At 43.7% G+C, this 23,446-nt stretch overlaps 1 protein-coding gene across 2 annotated transcripts in view; it reads left to right on the plus strand.

The window, feature by feature from the left end:
• The window catches only part of LOC140515181 (maestro heat-like repeat family member 5), a 127,020-nt gene that overhangs the window by 66,272 nt on the left and 37,302 nt on the right, over positions 1 to 23,446 (plus strand). The window contains exons 9-18 of one of the 2 annotated variants that reach the window (XM_072625732.1): positions 4,406 to 4,522; positions 7,446 to 7,565; positions 8,387 to 8,533; positions 9,557 to 9,679; positions 14,495 to 14,574; positions 15,179 to 15,314; positions 18,092 to 18,187; positions 20,644 to 20,748; positions 21,789 to 21,912; positions 22,073 to 22,194. In XM_072625732.1, the coding sequence (XP_072481833.1) occupies positions 4,406 to 4,522; positions 7,446 to 7,565; positions 8,387 to 8,533; positions 9,557 to 9,679; positions 14,495 to 14,574; positions 15,179 to 15,314; positions 18,092 to 18,187; positions 20,644 to 20,748; positions 21,789 to 21,912; positions 22,073 to 22,194 (1,170 nt within the window). The remainder of the gene's footprint in view (positions 1 to 4,405; positions 4,523 to 7,445; positions 7,566 to 8,386; positions 8,534 to 9,556; positions 9,680 to 14,494; positions 14,575 to 15,178; positions 15,315 to 18,091; positions 18,188 to 20,643; positions 20,749 to 21,788; positions 21,913 to 22,072; positions 22,195 to 23,446) is intronic. The other variant, XM_072625733.1, reaches the window with a different exon arrangement.

The raw sequence follows: 23,446 nt of genomic DNA on the forward strand, positions 1-23,446 counted from the left end.
TGCTGTCTTGGCTCCACCCCACAAATTTTTCTCTAAATTTATCAACAGGCAGCCATGTGGTGCAGTGGATAGAGCACTAGGCCTGGAATCAGAAAGGCCTAAGTTCAAATCCAGTCTCAGACACTTACTAGCCATGTGCTCCTGAGCAAGTCACTTAACCCTGTTTGCCTCAGTTTTCTCATTTGTAAAATGAGCTGGAGAAGAAAATGGCAAACCACTCTAGGATCTATGCCAAGAAAACTCCAAATGGGGTCTTGAAGAGTCATGTACAACTAAAACAACAAATTTGTCAAACATTAATCTTTTAAATTTAACTGATTAGTTATCCAGTATATCCATTATATGCCATTGATCTGTTTCACTCTATTTTTGTCCTGTATCCGACAGTTTTCATAACAATCCCTTTATAATATATATTTAAGTCTGAGAGTGCCATATTGCTCTGATCAACTTTGTTTTGTTCAACACAGCCTTTGATAATTTTGTCTATTTTTCTATATAAATTTCATTTATTATTTTGTCCAGTTCTTTGAAGAAACTCTTTTGTATTTTGACCGATGTTTTGGTAAATATGAAGACTAATTTGTTAGGTATTGTCATTTTTAATTATATTAATCCAATCCATTGGAGGGACAATGAATATTTCAAGTATTTTTCTTCCTTTATTCCAGCCGTCATAATTATATAGTTGTCTTTATACAAGTCCTGTATTTTTGTGAAGACTAGTTCCCAGATATGTCATGGGTTTTGTTGTTATTGTAAATAAGGCTTCTTTTTTATGATTTCTTCCTGATCTTTATTGCTGATAAGAAGGCAAATAATTTTTGTGGGTTAATTTCACATCCCATGACCTCATTTCTTGTCTTTGACACTATCGTGTCCTCTGAAAATGATGATATTTGGACCATTCCTGTAGGTCAGCCCTTTCATCTCTTTTTCCTGTCTTATTTCAATTGCTAGAGGTTTGTCAAATAAAAGCAATGAAACTGGGGATCCTTGTTTTGTTCGTATTTTCTGCGAAAATGCCTCAAATGTTTCTCCACTGTTGATTTTTTTGTCTCTTGGCTTAAGCTTTCTGCCTTTTATTGTGTTGAAAGCTCCCTGTTCTTATTCTTTCTGAATAACACAAGTCTCACAAACTGGACTTGGCTCCCCAGAGTGACATACCTTGCAAACATAACCATATGTCTTTGAAAACAGAAGATTTCACTAAAAAGACAAAACTAGGGAGACTTTATTGGGGTAGGGGAAACTTATGCATTTATTAATTACCCATGAGCAGGAGAAGAAGAAATCTACTCTGACTTAATAAGTGGTTAACAAAATAAGAATCTATGTTAAGTCCGTTACTGTTTCTACCTAAGATGTAATATGTTGTTGTTGTTGTTGTTGTTGAGTTGTTTCAGTCCTGTCTGACTCTTCATGACCCCATTTAGGATTTTCTTGGCAAAGACACTGGAGTGGTTTTCCATTTGCTTCTCTAGCTCATTTTACAGATGAGGAAACTGAGACAAACAGGGTTAAGTGATCCACCCAGGGTCACATAGCTAGTCAGTATCTGAGGCTAGTTAGGAACCCAGGAAGATGAGTCTTCCTGACTCCAGACCCTGTGCTCTATTCACTGTAGCTCCATCTAGCTTCTCCAGGATTGAACATAGAAAGATGTAAAAATGAAGTTATAAATCTTTTCTGTTATAGAGCTAGTCAAATTAGACTTTTTGATAAAAAGTATGTTATTAATCATAATAAATGACAGGGGTGTGCTGATAAATATTTAACAACTGGCTCTCTGAAAAAAAATATATGCAGAACATACTTTTCAGTTGAATCTGCAATTTTATTTTCTCCATTAGTTTCGTAAGTGTAAACAAACACCAAAACAGTAGCTCAAGTTGGCCAATCTCTGAAGTATAAATGCTCATACTGAAAGCAACAATCAGCTCCAGAATCAGTTGGAGCTTCCTCTAGCACACCCCTCGCTATGATTAACACAAAGAGATAAAAAAATTTTCAAATATATCCATTTTTGTTAATAGAAGGACATTTTAAAAAGACAGGAAACAAAAACAATAAAAAAAGAATGGGGAAAAGGGAAAGGAACTGGCATTTTCAAAGGGAAAATTCCCCAGCGTATAATGAAAGGAGGTTAGTTCCCAGAGAAATGTAAGAAGTGATTGTCTAAAAATCAGAAATACAACGTTGTATTTCCTAGCTTAAATAGTTAAAATATAGCTAGATACCCCTCTGGTAAGGAAATGTGAAGAACGATGAATAGAAAAAGGAAAGAAAACAGACCGAGTTGATTACTTCTAACAATAAAAGGATCATAGATGTAGGGTGAAAGCGACCTTAGAAACTATTTGGTCCAATCCCCTCATCTTACAGGTGAGAAATCTGAGATCCCAGAGGTGAAGTGAGTTGCCTAAGGTCACAGAGGTAGTAAGTAAAAGACAGAACTTGAACATAGGCCTTCTTCAGAGTCAGTGCCCAAGCCATTGGGTCACTGTGGAATGACACTGAATTAAAAGAAAAATCAAGAATGGACCAAGAAACAAAATCTGCAAATATGTTTATAGAATCTTCAGTCTAGAGGTGGACACTTAGAGTCTTGTACCATCTGACAGTCTGTCAAGGCCAAAGCTACAGTCGTTCCTCCTACTTAAAACCCTTTTCTCTCTTCCTTTTCTCTATTCTTAATCTCCCACCTGAAGTTTGGAATGTTCCATGCATAGAACTTTCCTGACTAGAAACCAGCTTCCTAACTCACTGGCCCCCCCATGCCACTGACATCAGGGTTAGTGAAATGATTAGATGCATTTGAGTGGGACTGTAGAGCTATAAAACACTTGGATATCTTCAGCTTCTCTGAATTACCTCCTACATAGAGAGGGACCCATTGAACTAGTGAGAGCTTAGGGTAGGAATATGCTGGAACCAGTTCAAGGCTCACAAGAACCAAATGTTCAGTTTTCAGCATGATCACTTCCACCTTGGAAATTGGCAAAGGCCACCAATTAGGACTTGATTTATTGTTTGGTTGATAATCTAGACTTAAGAAAGGGATGGAGAGAATATTAATGGTGCAGATTAAACTTAAAAGTGTGTCCTGTGCACACACACCCACAACATATACCCACTCACAAACACACACACACACACACATACCACACACACACACACATATAAACTGGTTGTTAAACATTTACTAGCATACCCCTAACTTGAGGTAAAGATGCACCAAGTCCTAGGAGCTCACAAAATGCCCACAAGCTGTCTCATTCTGCCATGACCATTGTGCCTGACATACCTGCTTGTGCCCTCTCCCTTATTCTTGGAAAAAGACAGGAAAAAGGAAATGAATTGGGGGGGTTCTGTTATGGCCTCTTAACTGAAGGGGGTGTGGAGAGGGTTTTGGGGGGATGCCCTGGTTTTTGGAGGTGGCAGCTGCTGCCTCAGTTTGGAAGGTTGACATTTCCCTAGTGACTTCTGTCTTGGGATCCCTCTCTTAGGTCTACCCAGTCAACCTAGCAGCCTTCCTTTTAATGCAACAAAGAAAAGGGCCTAATCCTTTTGGCACTAATTAGCTCATCTTGTTCTTCTGAGAAACTCCATTAAGTCCCATAAATGGACCCATAGTTGCTTACGGGAACATATTAATATGAAAGGAAACCATAGCAAGACTCAAATTAAGTGGTTAGTCTATAATATATTGTGCAACTCAAATGAATTTCAATGACTAATCTCTGTCCAGTTGAACAGATGACCTTCCTCCTCCCTACCTTCTCAGAAGAGAGGCAGAGGATTAATGATAGGACCAGAATGCTGCATATGTTGTAGGAAGTCATTGAGCAGGGGTTAGTTTTGCTTGAATGGTTTTCTTTGTTACAAGCAAGCATACATGATGGGGAATGAGGGGAGTGAGAAAGGCATTTTTTTTTAAGAAAACAAATCATGCAAAAAGCTGATTCTTAGAAAAATAATAAAATTGAGCATTGGCTAGGTGGCTCAGTGGATAGAACTCTAGGCCTGGGATCAGGAAAACCTGAGTTCAAATCCAACCTCAAACACTTACTAGCTATATGATCCTGGGTGAATCACCTAACCGTGTTTGCCTCAGTTTCCTCATCTGTAAAATGATTATTATGAGCAACTTAGGCACAACTGAGGCCTGGAGATATGAAACAACATCTACAAGTGTTGGAGTCATGATTTGAACCTAGATGTACTGTTGCCAAGAGCTGTGTACCCAGGTGATTCTCTCTCAAACTGGGGTATTGCCCCATCACCTGGAGTCAGTGGAATGGACCTGAATGGAGGAGCATTTGGCAGGTCTTTTGAATGATCCTGTGACAGTACAATGAGTCTGAAAGTCTCTTTGGGCTGAGTTATGTCTCTCTGCTTTTAGGCTTTCCTGTATTTGTACTATGGGTTTGTCCTGAGAGCATCTGACAATGCCGGAGTAGTCAAGGAACACCTCAGCACTCTCCTAGGCACCTCCCACAAGTTTGCATTCCAGAGAGAGGTAAGAAAATGCTTTGAGATCTCATCCCATCTGCCCTGCTTCCTCCACTGGACCTAGAAATGTCCCCTCCCACATGTTAGAATGAATTTCTATAGAGCTTCACTTCCCACTTCATTAACCAATCAGGCCAAGAAATAGAGATGATGTTATAATGGTATCACAATAGAATTTTAGTTTAGTTTGTAGGCAGTTGAACTCTCTGTGACTTTATGAGAAGACAGACTCAAGACCTATATCTTTTACCACAATGTGTGGCAGGAGTACATAGGTAATATATCATTTTGCATATCATAATATATCACTTCACCTTTGGGATCTCCATTCCCTCAGCTGTAAGATGAGAGGATTGGACTGAATAGGTTATAAGGTCCCTTTCACCCTATATCTACAATCCTTTGATCAGCATACAAGGTGTGGAATGTTAGACCCAGAAGGGAGAAAACCTATTGGATTTGGTGATTGAGCAGAAAATACTCAGAAGATGATCAGTACTACATTGCCATATACTACAGAGAGGACAAGGAAGATGGGGAGGGGGGAGGAATTAAATTTGGTGCATAGGAGGGTCACTGGTGAGTTTCAGTTGTAGGTAGGGAAGGAGGAGTGTGCTGGAGCCAGTTAGATCTAGTTCCCAAGAGGTGATTGTTAAATGTTCAGTGTGAGCATTTGTACCTCAGACATCAGCAAATGCTACAAATCTGGCTTTGATTTCCTTTTTTGTTGTCAGCCTAGACTTAAGAAAGTGATGGGAAAAAACATTAACAATACAGATTAAACTTTAAAATGTGTGTTGAATATGTTTTGGGGGGAGAGCCAGTTGTGAAATATTTACCAACATATCCTGTGGATGAACTGTAGATGAAAATGAAAGGTAGGCAACTGTCTCTTGGTCGCTGCTTAACACCTCTTGAGTTCTGTACTCAGAACATGCTATGACAAGAACTAGCAGGAGAGTTAGCCAAGTTTGTAATCTAGCCTCGGGCCAGCCTTGGAACTGAACCCCAGGGCACAGTAAACTAGCTGGAGCAGCAAGGGGTAAGAAATCCTCTAGGGTCTTCTACCTCCCTACTTCCCAAGGTGATTGGGAGGAAGACACTTTGTAAACCTGAGAATTCCCTTAAAATGTGAGCTATTGCTGCTTGTTCAAGGATCTGTGTTCTGCTCAGTCTCCCTCGACCTGCCCAGATTGTAGTTCAGTGAGAATCGCTGTGGCCAGAGAATGGTAGCAGGGGTCTCTGCACTCACCTAAGCAGATCCTCAGACATCTGCCACTCAGCTTATACTCAAAGCTAGCCCATGGAGGTAGAACTTGGAGTCCATTCCATTCACAAGCTGGGCCATGGGCTAGCTGTGACTGAGACCAAAATGAAACAGTTCCTGCTGTGGGAAAATAGTATATACAGAGAGAAGTAGCTAGAAAATTATATGGAGGGGGTAGGACATTAACAAGCAGAGGAATCAGGAATCTTTCAATCAGTAAGCATTTATTAAGCACCTACTATGTGCTAGACACTATGGGTTGTTTTTGGGGGCAGGGGGATGGATGAGCTCTGTGGTTTCCTTGGTGTAGGAATCTCCCAGTGTAAAAACTCCTTCTACCAATGTAGATCAAGATTTACTCTGCAACTTAGCTGTCTGGGTCACTGAAAAGTTAAGTGATTTACCCAGGGTCATACAGCCAATAAATGTCAAAAGCTGGACTTGATCCCATGTTTTCCTGATTCGATACCACTTACCCCTCTGGAGACACTAATACATAAATGAAACTGTCCATGAACTGAAGGACCTTTCATTCAATTGAGACAGCTAGGTGATGCGGTGGATAGAGTGCTGGACCTGGAGTCAGGAAGACCTGAGTTCAAATGTGACCTCAAACATTTGCTAGCTGTGTGATCCTGGGCAAGTCACTGAACCTCTGTTTGCCTCAGTTTCCTCATCTGTTAAAAGGGGGGTAGTAGTAGCATTTACCTTCCAGGGTTGTGAGTCTCAAATGAGACAATAATTGTAAAATGCCTAGCACAGTGCCTGGCACATAGTAGGCACTTAATAGATGTTACCTTCCCCTCCTGTGTGAAAGTAGAAAGTGGCACCTGAGCTGAGCCTTGAAGGAAGCAGGCAATCTGAGAGGCAAAAGGCAGGAAACTGAACATTCCCAGTCTGCCCAGAGACGCTGAGATCACTCATAAAATGTCTTTTCTGGGCAACAGTAGGCCAGCCAATTTAGTTGGAAAAGAGCCTGGAGAGGTAGTCCAGAGGCAGGAGGGGAAGGGATTTAAACACCAAAGAGAGGAGTTTGCCTTTGGCCCTCTAGGCAGTATGCAACCAGAGCCTGTGCTGGGCCAGCAGGGCCTCTAAGAATCTGGAGCCAGCTTGGTATAGATGGAGCACTGGGCTTGGACTTGGGAAAACCTAGGTTCAAATTCTGACTCTGAAACCACTTGTGTGACCTTGGACAAGTCATCTCACTGCCTAAGCCTCAGTGTCCTCCCCTATAATATTAAGGGATTAGACTAGATGCCTCCTAGGATCTCTTCCTGCTTTTGATTGAGGATCCCTATGATATCCATACCGTGGTGAGCCATTTGAGTAGAACTTTGTGAGGATTTTAAAGAATTTTAATCATTAATAACTTCTCTAAGCCCATTTCATAGGCTCCTAGTACTAGACAGGACTTCAGAGGCCTTAGTCTAGCCTCTTTATTTTACAGAGGAGGCAACTGAGGCCCAGATTGGGGAAGGGTTACAGGGATCATGTGTATAAAGACTTGAACGCAGACTTGAGGCTAGCTATAGCTATCCAATATACAATGCTGCCCTTCAGTTTCCTTGTCTATAAATGGGGTAATAATGCTTCTGTGGGGAAGGAAGCTCTTTGTTAGACTTAATGAGTGGAGGAGCTGTCATTGTCATTGTCATTCCCACAGGGCATAGCCATCACCATTGGGCTTGCAGCCACTCGACACCTTAGCATCACTTGTGCTGTGCTGGAGGAATTTGGCAAAACCATCATCCTGGAGAAGACTCCCACCTCTGAGATTGGCCAGGTGGGTGAGCATGGTGCATAGTGAGGCTCAAGCCAGAGGGAGAACAGAGGAAACTGGGATGGCAGTGAGGCCCAGGTTGGCCCACCAGGAACTCCCTATCCCCTCCACATATCACCTCTACCCCCCATGGCAAGTGGTCAGTAGTTCCTTCAGAAGGGTAGTCAAGTCACTGAGCCTTCTTCACAGTGATACCAGAAGGGCCTTTGAAATTCCCACTCGGCTCATGTCCAAGAGCATACTGATGGTTCAAAGGGAACTCAGAAATTGTGTAGCCCAAACCCCTCATGTTACAAACAAGGAGGAGGCCTAGAGAGGAGAAACTTTGCCCAGAGTCACACCGCTAGCTAAGAGCAGGAGTGGACCCCGATGTAGGTTTGGTTCACTCTTGGGTGAAGATGGGTAGGTTGATTCTGGCCCTTATTTTCAAGGCTGGCACAGATAAGTATCTGGATCTGGAATGTGTCTGAAGTAGTTCTGCCCTACAGGCAGGGGCAAAGCAAAGGCCCTTCCGTCTGCCTAGGGTGCCTAGATGGCATGAGTATCCTGTCACCCTAATGGGCTCACTGGAGACTTAGCTGAGGAGTGCTCCCCATTCTCTCTGAGCTGAGTTTCCTGTGGGGATCAGGCACACGGCCTGTCTCCTTTCCCCTGCTGCCCCTGGAGGGTCAGGGTCAAGGACAGAAGGCAGGGATAGAGGACAGCATCTCTTTTGGCATCTCATATACATGCCACCTTAGCTTGGCCCTGAACCATGGGAGCTGGGGAGGAAGATGGGAAGGGGAGGATGCCCTGAGGATGGATCTTTTTGAATCCCACTGCAGTACATGGAAGATATGCACCGGAAGTGGGCCAGCAGCACTGTGTTACTCTGCTATGGACATGTGGCATCCCGCACAAAAGACAACATCCTGACCCTGGCTGACAGCATCGCCTCCCAGATCATGCGTTACTTCCAGTGCAGCCACTGGGTATGATGATTGAAATCTCAGGCTTCCTCTTTCTCTATCTAGGTGCCATACATAGCACATGAAATCAGTGTTCCAATCCCTTTGTCCTACTCAGTGCCTCAATCTTTGCATCTGACTAATGGGTGTCCTCACCCTGGCTGGGGAATCATGAGAATGCCCAAGAGGGGCTCAGAGCTGATCTGTTTGGGTGCTACTAGTCTTGTTTCCTTTTCCTAGCCATCTGGGCATCCAGCCATCTGGAGTCAAGTCAATTCAGAAGCACTTTTGATAAGAATAGGGGAGTAAGGCAAGGCAGGGAAAGGAGACTTCATCTTTGAATCCCCAGCCCTGACAGACTTTGTACCCAGGCTCGGGTTTAGGGCAAAGGGAGCATTCTAAGTGATGGGGATGGGGGAAGTAGGTGTTCCAGAGCACTCTAGACTACCAGAGCAAAATAGGTATGTCAAAAAGTAGCCACAATCCTGTTGAATGGTTAGGAAATGGGAGAGAATACAAAGGACTTGAGTGTCCTGAGGTCAGGACAGCTGGAGAAAGGGCAGGCTAGGCCACCTTCTTCCAAGAAGACCAGTACCATCCTCAGGGGATCAGGACCTCCTTCTCCTACTCCCCACTATGGGAAAGGGCCCACATAAAGCCTACTGAGTTGCCAGGGGGAGCCCTAATGGGTGGACTATTAGGAGGGAAGGCTGAGAGCTAGATTCCTAGACCATATTGGCAGGGTGGGGGCATAGAGAGGACTGAGAAGGCTGAAATCGCAGGATCTCAGAAATCATCGCATGCACTCCCCAATCCCATAGCACGAACAATATGATCTCCAAGGTCCCTCCTAGCCAGGCCCCATGCTAGAAACACAAGAGACTCAGACAATGGAACAGCCCCTGCCCCAAGGAGCTTATGTTCTGAACAGGACCTCCAAGTCCCATGAGGCTGGGGGATGTGAGCTCCACCCTGACATCTCACTTCTGGATTCTCTTCCTCCTCCCCATCCCCACTCTCCTGCTCCCTGCTTTCTGGCAACTCTAGGACAGTCCCTTAAAGAAGAGTTTTTTGGCATCCACGCTGATGCTCATTACTGCCATCAACAGCAACAAAGAAGTCAACAACTACCAATTCTTCCAGAAGTCCCAGCTTGTTCTGTGTCTAATGGTGAGAGCCTATTTTGGTAGAGGAGCAGGAGTGAGTCAAACCTTTGAGCGCTGGTACGCAGAGGGTAGGCACTCACTGCTCTTCAGCTTCCCTGAGGCTAGCTTTAAGGGAGGATGGGATTTACAGGCCTTTGGGAGGCAGCAAGAGTTAGACAGCCTGGCTTCTGATCTCAGCTCTAGAATTCACTGTCTGTGATCTTGAGCATGTAATTTACCTTGGATGGGCCTCAACTGAGAATCTTGGACCAGATGGTTTCTCAGGTCCCTTCCAACTCTAGAATTCAAAAAAAAACATGAAGCAAAAACCACAAGCTGGTACCCTGAGTGGCCAACACATCCTTATGCCTGCCTTCAGCTAACTCCACAAGTCAGAAAGAATTGCAGAAAGCCTAAGAAGGTAGAGGTGAAGGGTTCACATGGTATCCTAAGGAATGGCCAGTGTAAAGTGGGTTAAATGAGGGGGTGACATGATCAGAACTGAGTTTTAGGAAGATTATTTTGGCAGCTGTATGAAGAATGAATTGGAGAGGGGAGAGGCTGAAAGAAGGGAGACCAGTGGGGAAGTTGTTGCAGTAATCCAGACCAAAGGTGATGAAGGTCTGATGAGGTAGGAAGGTAGGTAGGTGGTGACTGTGGCAGGGGAGCTAAAGACACTGATGTGAGAAATTTTATTGAGGTAGAATTGACAGGACTTGACATCTCATGGGATATGGGGGGCTGAGGGAGAATGAAGAGTTGAGGATGACTTTGAGGTTGTGAACTTGGGTGACTGGTTGGATGGTGTGACCTTGACAGCAACAGCAAAGTTCTGAAGAGGGCTAAGTCGAGGGGGAGGAGGGAGAAAGACGATCTCTTTGCACACTTTGAGTTTGAACTGTCTACAGAACACTTAGTGGGAGATGTTCAATTGGATGCTGGAGATATAGGATTAGAACTCAGGAGAAATACTGAAGGTGGATATACAGATCTGGCAGTCATGTATATAGAGATGATAATTGAACCTATGGAAGTTGATGCAATTACTTAAAGAGGTTTAGAGAGAGAAACAGAAGAGGACCCTGATCAGACCCTTGAGGGATTTGGATGAATATCCAACAGAGGAGACAAAGAAGGATGGGAGGAGAACCAGGAGAGTCATGAACACCAAGGGAGGAGAGTGGATTGCCTCCAGGTGGAGGCAATGGCCAATAGCATGGAAAGCTGTCAGGAAGTCTGATAAGAACTGAGAAAAGGCCATTAGATTCAGCAGTTAAGTGATCATGAGGAACCTTGGAGAGAAGTTTCAATTGGGTGGTGGGGATGAAAGCAGGGATGTACTGGAGTCAGCTCAAACCAACTTCTGAGAACCAAAGGTTAAATTTTTTTGTTTGAGCATGTATACCTCTTAAACCACCAAATGTTGCCTATCAGGGTTTGATTTACTGTTGTGTTGCTTTTCTAGGCTTAAGAAAGTGATTGAGAAAGTAATAATACTGCAGATTAAACTTAAAAATATGTTGTGCTTATTTTTTAGAGAGTTTTTTAAAATTTTTCTCAGTTGTTTTACATATGCTTTTTTAAGTTATAAGTTCCAAATTCTTTCCCTCTCTCTCTATTCCCCCCTCATCGAGAAAGCAAGCAATTTGCTACAGATTTATGCGTGAGCAGTCATGCAAAGCACACTTCCATATTCACCATGTTGAATAAAAGCAGACAAACAACCCAAGGGTAATAAAGTTAAAAAAATAGAATGATAAAATATTTGATAAATAGTCAAAGAATATAAACAGGCAGTTTTCAGATGAAGAAATTAAAGCTATCCATAACCATGAAAAATGCTCTAAATCCTTATTGATTAGAGAAATGCAAATTCAAACAACTCTGAGGTACCACCTCACGCATATCAGATTGACTAATATGACAGAAAAGGAAAATGATAAATGTTGCAGAAGATGTGGGAAAACTGGAACACTAACGCATTGTGGGTACAGCTGTGAACTGATCCAACCATTCTGGAGAGCAATTTGGAATTATGCCTGAAGGGCAATCAAACTGTGCCTACCCTTTGATCCAGCAATATCACTGCTAAATCTGTATCCCAAAGAGATCATAAAAAAGGGAAAAGGACCCATCTTTACAAAAATATTTATAACAGCTCTTTTTATGGTGGCGAAAAATTGGAAATTGAGGGGATCTCCATCAATTGGGGAGTGGCTGAACAAGTTGTGGTATATGAATGTAATGCAATACTGTTGTGCTATAAGAAGTGATAAGCAGGCAGATTTCATAAAAACCTGGAAAGACTTACATGAACTGATGTTGAGTGAAGTGAGCAGAACCAGGAGAACATTATACACAGTAACAGCAACATTGTGCAATGATCAACTATGATAGACTTACCTCTTCTTAGCAATGCAAGAATCTAAGACAACTCCAAAAGACCCATGACAGAAAACGTTGTCCACATACAGAAAAAGAGCTATGGAGTCTGAATGCAGATCAATGCCAATTATGTGCTCTTTCTTTTTTGTTGTTGTTGCTTCTTCTTTCTCATGGTTCCTCCCATCAGTTCTAATTCTTCTTTACAACATGGCTAATGTGAAAATATGTTTAATATGAGTGTATATGTGGAGCCTATATCAGTTTGCATGCTGTCTTCAGGTGGGGGGAGGTAGAGAAAATTTGGAACTCAAAATCTTACGAAAGTGAATGTTGAAAACTAAAATTAAATTAATATTTTAAAAAAGAGATAAGCAAAGTCACCACTATGACAAAAATCTGTTCAAATATCTTCATAGTACATACACATTTTGAAAGTGGGCACAGATAAATTGTGGTACAGTAATAAAATGGAATAGAATAATGTAATTAAAGTGGACAAGTATAAGGAAAGCAAAGAAATCTGGGAAGATGTTGATGAAATAATCCTAAACAAAGAGAGTCACATGAACAAAGTTTATACGAATAAAGACAGAATTCTGATAGGAAAAGAAACTGAAAAAGTGTGATGGTACTTGAGTTGGAATTCATTAGTTTAAGTGGAAATAGTTACTAAGCAAGTTTATTTGTCTGTGCTCATTTTCACAATGTTACATTTCTAATAAATAAAACTCTATTGATTGATTCTTTTTAAAAGAAAAAATAGTATGCTTTGATCTGCATTCAGACTCCATCAATTCTTTTTTTAGAGGTGGATAGCATTTTTTCATCATAATTCCTTTGCAATAGTTTAGGATTTTTGTATTGCTGAGAATAACTAAAGCATTTACAATTTATCATTATACAATATTGCTATTATGGTGTACAATTTTTTCTTGGTTCTGCTCATTTCACTTTGTATCAGTTCATGTAAGTCTTTCTAGGTTTTTTTTTAATTACCCTGCTTGTCATTTCTTATAGCATATATACTAATTCCATTACATTCATATACCACAATTTGTTCAGTCATTCCCCAATTGGTGGATATCCCCTCAATTTCTAATTCTTTGCCACCACAAAAAAAACAACAACCCTGCTATAAATATTTTTGTATGAATAGGTCTTCCCCACCTTTTTTTGTCTTTTTGGAATATAAGCCTGTAGTAGTATTGCTGGATAAAGGGTATGCACAGTTTTGTAGCCCTTTAGGCATAGTTCCAAATTGCTCTCCAGAATGTTTGGATCAGTTCACAACTCTACCAACAGTGCATTAGTGTCTCAATTTTCCCACATCTCCTACAAAATTTGTCATTTTTCTTTTCTGTCATATTAGCTCATCTGATAGGCATGAGGTGGTGCCTCAGAGTATTTTAATTTGCATTTTGGAGAGGTAGTTCTCAAAAGGTTACCAGATGGAAGCCAGATTGCTAGGGACGGAGAACTAAATGGGAGGTAGGAAGAAGAGGTAAGGAGAGTAGACAGCTTTTGCTAGAAGTTTGGCTGTGAAGGAGAGGGGGAATGTGATAGCTTGAGGGGATGACAGGCTCAAGTGAGGACTTATTGAGAATGGGAAAGACCTGGATATCTTTGTAGGTATCAGGGAAGGAGCTAATTCACAGGGAGAGATGTAAGGTTAGAGGTGGGGGCAATAATCAGTGGGGCTAATGGAGATGAGAGAAATGAGATCAAAGGCACAGTAGAAGGGTTGGCCTTGGAGAGCAGAAGGCTACCTCTTTGAGCAGAGACTGTAGCAAAGGTGGAGAAAACAGAGGGGAGCAATGTCAGGAGTTTCTGAGGTATAGAATAAAAGAGAAGAGAAAGCTCATGGTAGGTGGGCTCCTTTGGGGCAGCAAGACTCTTTTGATGCATTTGTAAGGAAGGCTCTTGCTTCATAACAAGCCTGAAATGCAGTAAAAACTCTCTACCTGGGTGGGGACTCTGTGGTCTTGAGGCCATGTGACCTTGACGTGCAGGTTCCCCACCCCTGTTCTGGATCATCTCCCACTTGTTGTCTTACCTGTATTTCTGAGATTGATATTTGGAGCCCAAGTATAGATCCCTATTAAATTCCATCTTGTTTTATTTGACCCATCATTTGAAGTCTTTTTGGACTATGGTTAAGGATTTTGGCTGGTCATCCCAGCTCCAAGTCACATACACATCTGACAAACACTCCCTTTGTGCCTCTACTCAAGTCACTGATAAAAATAGTGGACAATTTGTCAAGGACTTGTCTCTAGGTTATTCCATAGGAACCTCATTTTAAATGACCTTGATCTACCAATGAGTAACACTTGGGTTCAGTCATTCAACCTTTTCCAATTCTACTTCATTGTACTATCATTTAGGCAACATGGCCACTATGACCTCTGACCTTCTATACTCCCTCACTGGTCTACCTCTTCCTCATCTCCTGCAGAAGCTGATTAAAAAGGAACCCCGGGACATTCTTTGCACTTCAACCCTACAGGATGCCATGCTGGCTGTTGTAGGCCTCAGGTAGCTCTACTCCCACTCCATTCCTTGCTTTCTGTTCTTCCTAGCCCTGGGACTGAGACTGAAGATGGTTGCCACACCCAGTGGCTGCTGTTTTCTTGTCTGAGAATTTAGTCAAAGGGGGTTGGGAGGTGAGGAGTTTGAGGGAGATAGAGTAGAGGGCTGGGCCTAAGGACAGGAAGACCTGAGTTCAAATCCAGCTTCAGACACTTACTAGCTGGGTGACCTTGGACAAGTCACTTCATCTCTTCCTGCCTCAGTTCCTCAACTGTGGATTGTAATAATAATACCTTCCTTACAAGGTTATTGTGAGGATAAACCTTAAAGCTATCATTATCATCTTAATCGTCATTAGTACTTCTAAGCTATGCATATGGAGTAAGGTACCCTCTCCTGGACTGGCTGGCTTACTGTCCACAAAGCCCAATAAAAGTTCACAGCTTGAAACCATGCTTCTTCCTTTCCTTTTTACAAGAAAAGAACCCGAGGGACTTCTTGCTCTCTGGGGAAAATCTGTCCTGGCCCCTTGGGTCCACTCTCCCTTGACCTGAATTTCTCTTCCCCTTGTCAGCTGCTCCTTTTCCCACTACTATATCTCCTCTTGCAGCAAACTAAAGCCCCCCCTAGGGGTCAAAGAGAAGTCAGAACTCCTGTACACCTGCTTCCAAAGTGTCTTCACCCTGCCGCTGGTAGAGCACCTGGAGAAGCATACCTGCCTGATGATGAATCCCCCCAACGTTCAGGTGATGAGGACATCATAGACTGATGTGGTTTCTAGTCCCAGCCCTGCCACAAACTCATGAGCTACTTTCTCAATCTCTGTGGTCAAGAAAATATTGAGGTCTGAAAAGACAAGGCCAGGCCTCAATGTGATCTTTGAGCCACTGATTGTACTTAGAATGAGAACCCAGATTGTCCTATGCCCTAGTTGTTATACCATGTGGTCTTGGCTGCAGTCCCCTGTCTTTTATTGTCTGGACAGAAGTGAGGACATTGCTGTCTGAGGGTGATAAGACAGACATAGAAAGAGGGCCCAGAGAAATGGCCTGGTGACCTGGGGTTACTTCAGGGTTCTCAGAGATATTGGGTGGGCAGGGCAGGTAAAGAGGAGCCCATCATTTGAGGTAGTTATTTCTTAACTAAAAGAAATCGGTTATGAATAAGTGACTGAGCAAATGAATGAATGAATGAAAAATATTCGTCAGACACTTACTATGTAACTGTACTTTGCTAAATATTGAGGATACAAAACCAAAAGTGACCTAGTCCTTTCCCCAATGGAACTTACATTTTGATGTGGGAGGGTGGGGGACACATAGGTGTAGCACATGTAGGAGAAGGGCAAGCTCTCATGTAGAAAGGCAAAGGGCTGGTTAGGAGAACAATAGGGGAGTGAGCAAATCAAGGGATCAATTCCAGGAAAAATGCAAGACTAATCTTAGTTAAAGGGCAGGAAAGGGGATGGGAAGGAGATGGTGAAAAGTCACTTGGAGTGTAAAATAAAGTGTATCAGGGACAAGCTGAGAGAGTGGGTCTTGTGTGACACATAGGATACCACAGTCACAGGACAAGAGTTTCAGAGCTGAAAGGGTTAAAGGTTCCCCTCAGCATAGTCTCTGTTCCAGAGGGCACTTCTGCAGGGCAGATGGCAAGAAGTTGGACCCTACATTGGGCTACAGTGGTATCATTTGCTGAAGGGCATCGAGTTCCCAATTCCATTCTTAACAGACTTAGAACCCCACCTGGCTTAGAAGGAGGGAAAAACAACAGGGTGTGTATGTGTGTGTGTGTGTATCTGTGTATGTCTGTGTGTCTCTGTGTGTCGGTTTGTGTATAGGGAGTGATTACAAAGGGAACAGGCTATCTTCACCTCAACTTTGGACAGGGACTTTAAACCCTAGTCAAGTATGAAGGGACCAGTAGCAAAGAGGGTGTGGGTGCATGAATACACACATACCAATATGCATTTATATCTCCCTACCATATGAATCTATGGTATGCATCAATCCATCAAGGATGTGTGATTTTATGACAAGCTTTCTGGGTCTTAGGAAATAGTCTCAGCTTGAACTTGAAGCTCAGAGAGCTAAGTGACTTCTCTGAGACCACACAATTAGTATCAGAGGTAAAATTTCAACCCAGGTCTTCCCAGCTCCAGATCAGTTCTGCCTGGTATTCCACTCTGCATCTAATTATGTGCTGTATCTAGGGAGAGAGACAGCAGAATATTGTATCCCTTGGGTAGAAATTTCTTTATGACCAAATGGAGGATGCTATCTTCATTTACCTGCAGGGAAGCTGGTGGTATGGTCTAGGTGACATTTATGTACTGCTTTCCTCAAAGCTGAGAAAGACAGTATAAATATAAAGCCCATTTTACATACGAGGTAGGAGTTAACTCATGAGTTAAACAACCTGCCCATGTCATATAATAGTTAAATTCAGGAGTCTGGAGGATGTAGCTTATCTTGAAAACCCAGAAAAATCCCTTCTCCTCTCTGGGCCTCAGTTTCCTCCTTTTCCAAATGAGAGACTCAATGGCATTTGAGGCCCTTTCCAACTCTAGGTATAGGATTCTATGTGTGACCAGTAGAGGGCAGGATTTTCCCTGAGACCTGAAGAAAGCCAGAGAAGCCAGGAAGTAAGATGAGGAATAAGAGCATTTGGAAAATGCCAAGAAATGAGAGAGGAAGTGCCTTGTGTGAGGAATACCAGGGAGGCCAATGTTAACTGAATCTCAAAATACATAGGAATAAGTGAGGTTTAAGAAAACTAGAAAGTCAGGTCACATTAGGAAGGATTTTAAAAGCCAAATGGGGCAGCAAGGTGGCACTGCAGTGAATAAATTGCCAACCCTGGAATCAGGAGGACCTGAGCTCAAATCCAGCCTCAGACATTTACCAGCTGTGTGACCCTAGGCAAGTCACTTAACCCCAACTGCCTAAAAAATATAACAGTGAAAACAACAACAAAATAGAGGATTTATATTGGAGCCTGGAGGCAATGAGGATCTTGGAGTTTATGGAATATGGGGGTGACGTGGTATACATAAAGGAAGGAAGGAAAAAGCCTCTATTTGCCAGACCTTGTGCAGAGCACTGGGGATACAAAATCTTTAAAAAGTCAGACAATCCCTTCCCTCAAAGAGCATTAACGCAGACAGGGAAATGCTAGCCAGTGAGTGGGTGTCTGGGTAGAGAAGTCACTGGGAGAGGAAATGGAGCCATAAGGCAATTGACCAACATGTGTGCCAGGAATGAAAATATTGATTTGATTACTTTTATGTCTAAATATGTATTTGTGAGTACTAGAATATAAGGTCCCTGAGGGCTTAGATCTCTCTGTGTTTATCCCAGGACTAGGCATCCAGCAGGATTCCAACATACATGAATGAATGAATGAATCAATGTTTGAGTGCTTTGAGTTGATCAGAAAAGGGGGATCGAATGACCTTTGGGGTTTTCTCCTGCCCCTGGGAGACCCGCCCCCTGCTCATGGTTCCTTTTCCTCTCCCTTCCAGGTTCTCTACAGGCAAACAGTTGATGCCCTGGATCAAGTACTTCAGGGGTTCCTGTCTGAAAACCCAGACCCAGGAGAAGTACACTACATTCTGGAGGTATGGGCACCCCTATCCCAAGACTAGAACAGAGGAGCAAGAGCTCTCCCTGGGAGAATCAGGCAGGGTGATCCTCTCAGAGAAACAGGCAGGGTCATTGATTACACAGAAACTGGAGATTCTTTTAACCTCAGAGAATATTACTCAAGTATTATGCCTGCCACAATAGAGGCAGCAAAGGGAGAGGGAAAAGCCCTGGATGGTGAATGCTAATGTCCTCAATCCAAATTCTAGTTCTCCTACTTACTAGCTATATAACCTTGGAAAAGTCACTTAGACTCTATGTGCCTCAGTTACCTGCCTTGAAAAATGAGAGAGTTAGACCTCTGATCCCCCTTCAGCATCCAGATCTAGGATCCTATGTGTGATCTTGGACAAGTCATTTAGATGCTCTGTGCCTCAGTTTCCTCCTATGTTAAATGAGGGGGAGCTGGACCAGATGGCCTCTAAGGCCCCTTCCAGCTCCAGAGCTCAATTTCTCTGATCTGCTTGGCAGATCTGATGTTTTATGATCTTTAATGTCCAGTGAAATGCCCAGGACCTAATGCCCAGGGCCCCCAGGGCCCCTTTAAGAGGAGCTGGAATAGGCTGCTTGTTACCTAGAATTTCAACCATCTTGGGAAGGCCTCTTCCTCCCTCATCCAACCCTCCCCCAGCTGCTGCTGTTCTGGGCCTCTGATTTAGATATCTGGATGGTGCCCTTGGCATGTCCCCTCTCTGGCTCTCATCTACAACCTGAGAGGGTTGACTAATTAAGCTTCAACTCCCTTCTGGGTCTTCTTCCTATAATCTTATGACTCCTCTGGGGAAAGTTTGCTAACTGCTTCTGGGAAAAATTACCAATGAAGAAGGAATATTTTGACAGGAATAACTGAATTGACTGTTACCTCTGTCTCTTCAGTCTTTCCCCAAATGAGCCTGTGTCCCAATCTCACCATCATTCTGGGTAGATCTCCTGCAGTCTCTCCACAAAGACTCTTCCACCTGCCATCATCCATCTCCCATCACTCAGCCGTTACAGGAGTTTTCATTGAGACAGCATGGTATAGTGGCCTTAGACTCAGAGAGAACAAGGTTCAAATCCTGCTTTAGATACTTACTAGCTATGTGGCCCTGGGCAAGTCATTTTATATCACTGGGCCTCAGTTCCCTCCTCTATGAAATGAGGGGGTAGACTAGCTTGCTGCTAAGGGCTCTTCCAGTCCTAGATCTAGGATCCTAGGAGCCTGTGAATTGACCCCCCAGGGACTTGTTCCAACCAGGGCCAATGATAGGTTCATAGTACCAAGGAGGAAGGAGCATTTATATTAATATTGTAACACTGTACTCTGTGTTTTTAAGCTCAGGGCTTCCAGAAACAATTCTGCTTAACATGTATGCAAGGAATTATTGAGCTTGGAATGGGGGTGGGGGGTGGGCAGAGAGACTGAGAGAGACAGAGAGACAGAGGGACAGAGAGAAAGAGAGGGAGAGACAGAGAGAGAGAGAGAAACAGAGAGAGACAACAACAGAGAGAGAGAAGGAGAGACAGAGAGAGACAGTGATAGAGAGAGAGAAGGGAGGGAGAGAGAGAGAGGGAGAGATCCATTCATATGACCTCCCCCAGCAGGTAGGGGGTGATCTTTTCCAGAGATGAGAGGCATGGAGTAAAGGGGAAAAGATGAGAACAACAGAGGAGGCCTGAAATAATAGAGTGGTGGATCTGGGATCAGAAAGCCTGCACGGAGGCGTGATCCTAACTCCCCTAACAGCCCTCCCCCATGACTTGGAGCTCCTTCCTCAGCCAGAAGGGCAGCTCCTAGCTCCAATTCCTTCAGGTGACCCGGAAAAACATTGATATCAACAAGAAAACTGGGTTATTCCCAGGCCCCCTTAGTCCATTTCCCAGAGAAATGTTTTGTCCCGACTTTTGTCTTTTTATGTCACCTACTTTTAAGCTAAGGGGCTTTTTCCAGGAGTCTGGAAAGAGCTTTAGAGAGAAATGTTATTTCTTAATATTTCTAGGGAAATGAAAAAAGAAGTTGGAAATATGGTTTCACAATATAGTCCTAAATTTAGAGCTTGAAGGAATTACAGATCATCAGGAGATGAGGAAACTGAGGCCCACAGATTTGCTTGAGGTCAAATGGGTAGAATTGGAGCCAGCACCTCAGAAATCAGCCTGATCTATTGTTTTGTTGATAGAGTTAAGAAGGTGATGGGGAAAATGTTCATAATGTGGATTGAAACATTAAGATGTGCATACATCCCACCCACCCCACCCCCCCCATGCTGGCTGATAAATATTTACCAGCACGTTCCTGAGACCTTGGCCTCCACATCCAGTGGACTTGCCATTTCCCCAATATGGACAGAGTATCTGGGGGTCTTGTTTATCTGATTCCATTGAAGGCCCCATGCTCTAGCTGGGTCCCTTTCTTACCCCTGTCTCTTCATGATTTTTTCCTCACCTCCAGCAAATGATCTTCTGGATGGATTCAAGACTCTCCCATGAACGCCAGCGGGCAGTGAGAAGCAGCACTACCTTTCTCAAGTTCATTGTGGAGCAATTCAACTTTACTGTGAGTTTGGCCCCTTTCCTGTTCCTCATAGCTCAGATCTTGTGACCCCCTCGATCCACAGGGGATCTCTCTCAGAGCAGAGGACTGGGTCAGTCTCCATGCCCCTACGTTTTCTGCAACGGCCTTTATTAATTCCATGAACAAATGCTCATTGGATTGGCTTGCTTCCATGTCCCTGGCCTTTTCCCAGCTAGTAGAATGCCAGTCGTAGGCTGAATTGGGAGGGAGGGGGGAGGTTAAAGGGTATGTGATTCAGAACCATCCTCAATACGTGGCCATCAGGCCTCCTCTTAAAGACCTTTAGTCATGGAGAGATCAGCTTATGATGTCCCCCCTGTTTGACTTTGTGACAGCTATAAATGCATTCCATTGGTTCCTCTCAACAGCCCTGAGAGGCCAGCAGGACAAGCAGCCAATGACAGACAATTCCCCAAAGGAACAGACTTCATCCCTCCACCCATCTGCTAACCCTCCCTCTTATCCATCCATGTGATGGGGTGATCAGTTCACTACCTGAGTGACCTTGATCCAGTCACTTATCACAGGATGTTAAACCTACTGCTAGAAGGGACCTCAGCGGCCGTCTTGTCTGCCGCTTCACTTTACAGAGGAGGAAACTAGTAGAAAGTCTAGTGGAGAAAGGAAAATGAGATAGGTACATGAATACCCTTAATCTCAAGTCCCTGGAGAAAATGTGCTTGGAGTGTTTAGAAGGTAGGCATCCTTTGGGTTGGGTGGAATCAGGTTTCATGTTAGCACAAGCCAAGAGGAGAGCTTTTCTAATGATGGCACCTGCCTAGCAAACATCCCTGTTAGTTATTAATTAATTATTAATAAAGGCCCACTCATGGCCTTCTGCTCCATCCTTGTTTCTAGAAGGCTTTCTGGGAGCCAGTACCCCAAGGGCTACTGTGGTAAACAAGATGCCCAGGTGATTTCTGGAGCAGAACAGGCGGGTGCCCACAAGAGTGTGTTGGACCTGGACCTATGTTAGCAGGGGCCAACTAACTCTTTCCCTTTCCTTGCTGTTTATGATAAAGTTTACCAGGATAGGATGCCTGGTGGGCATGTTGGGGATGATCTGTGGTGATCCTGATAAAAGCACCAGGCAGCAGGCTATGGAAGGTGTCTTCTATCTCTATATCATCCTGCTCCGGCAAAAGGGTAGGCCAGCATCCACAGACCCCAAGCCCCTCCTCAGAACATTGGTGGTTGGGCTCGGAGTAGGGAGGGACCTCTGGTGTGATTGTGTCTTCTCTTGGGATTCTCTGCTGGGAGATCGAGGAATGACGGTCCCGATCCTGGGCATGGCTGTACCTGACAGGACTCTACCACATGGCTGAAGCCAAAATGCAGGAAAAGAGGAGGACGCAGATCTACCGTTCAGACAAGGGCTGTGCACCACACACCATAGGCTTTTTAAGTAGCTACTCCAAGATTGTGAAGGTAATAGCTTCTAGCCAGGCAGGTGGGAGAGGGACCATGGGCCCACAGGGATGATTCCTCATATTATAGGGCCAGGGATCAGCTACTCCAAACATCTCCCCAGAGAAGGGAGTGATTTGTTCAAGGTCATGTAAGTAACCAGCCCCAGACTCATGATTTGAACCTAGGTCTTCTGATGTTAAATGCCCTAAGTTCTAAAATTCCTTGAATTGAACTCAGGTCCTCCTGACTCCAGGCCTGACACTCTATCCACTGAGCCTTAGATAAATAGTACAGCATGTCTATTACATAGAGGAGGAAAGTGAGGCTTAAAGCCAGCAACTGCCAGCCCCAGACCTCAGGAGATTGGAGTTGGGGCTCAGCTCCCAGTCTTTGACTTTGAATCCAATGCTGTTCCTGATAGGCCAGGCTGCTTTAGACAAATACAATGTCCAAGGTCTCCTAGAGTCAGGAGGACCTGAGTTCAAATCTGACACTTACTAGCTATGTGACCCTGGGCAAGTCACTTAACCCCTGTTTGCCTCAGTTCCTCATCTGTAAAATGGGGACACACTGGAGAAGGAAATGCCAAACCACTCCAGTATCTTTGCCAAGAAACCCCCATGGACAAAGTCCACAGGGTCACATAGAGTCAGACACACTAAACTGCTCAACAACAACAATAACTATTTACCTAAAATGGCCATCTTAAAGCAGGAGAGAAATGGAATTGATTCCCCTTATTTACTGAGCACCTCATATTTGCATCCCTAAAACCTAGTACATGACCTACTGTGTATGCAGCTCTATATCTGATTATGCTGTGAGGCATAGGGATCCCAGAGCTGGAGCTAGGAGGTAACTCAGAGGTCAGCTAGTCTAGCCCTCTCATTCTACAGAAAGTGGAAACTGAGGCCCAGGAAGGGGAAGGAACTTTTTCTAAGGTCACACAGGTAATAAAAGTGTTAGAAGTAGGATTTGAACCCACAGGACCACAGGAGTTGCTGCCATTGTCATTGCACCACACTGCCTCCTCCATAATAAAGCCACACTATAAAGACAGAGTCCTTGCCCTCAGGATGCCCCCAGAAGAGTTGGGGAGATGGGCATAGACATGGAAGAAGAGGATTCAAACCACCAATGAGGCCAGCTGTCACAAAAGCCCAATTCACTGGCTACCTTTGAGATGTGAATCCCAGGTCCCAGAAGCTGGCTCACTCCAGGACCATTTAGAGAGCAGCTGGTTGGCCAAGCAGGGACTCTATGATACCAT

This window comes from Notamacropus eugenii, chromosome X, assembly GCF_028372415.1.
Source record: "Notamacropus eugenii isolate mMacEug1 chromosome X, mMacEug1.pri_v2, whole genome shotgun sequence".
Lineage (NCBI taxonomy): Eukaryota > Metazoa > Chordata > Mammalia > Diprotodontia > Macropodidae > Notamacropus > Notamacropus eugenii.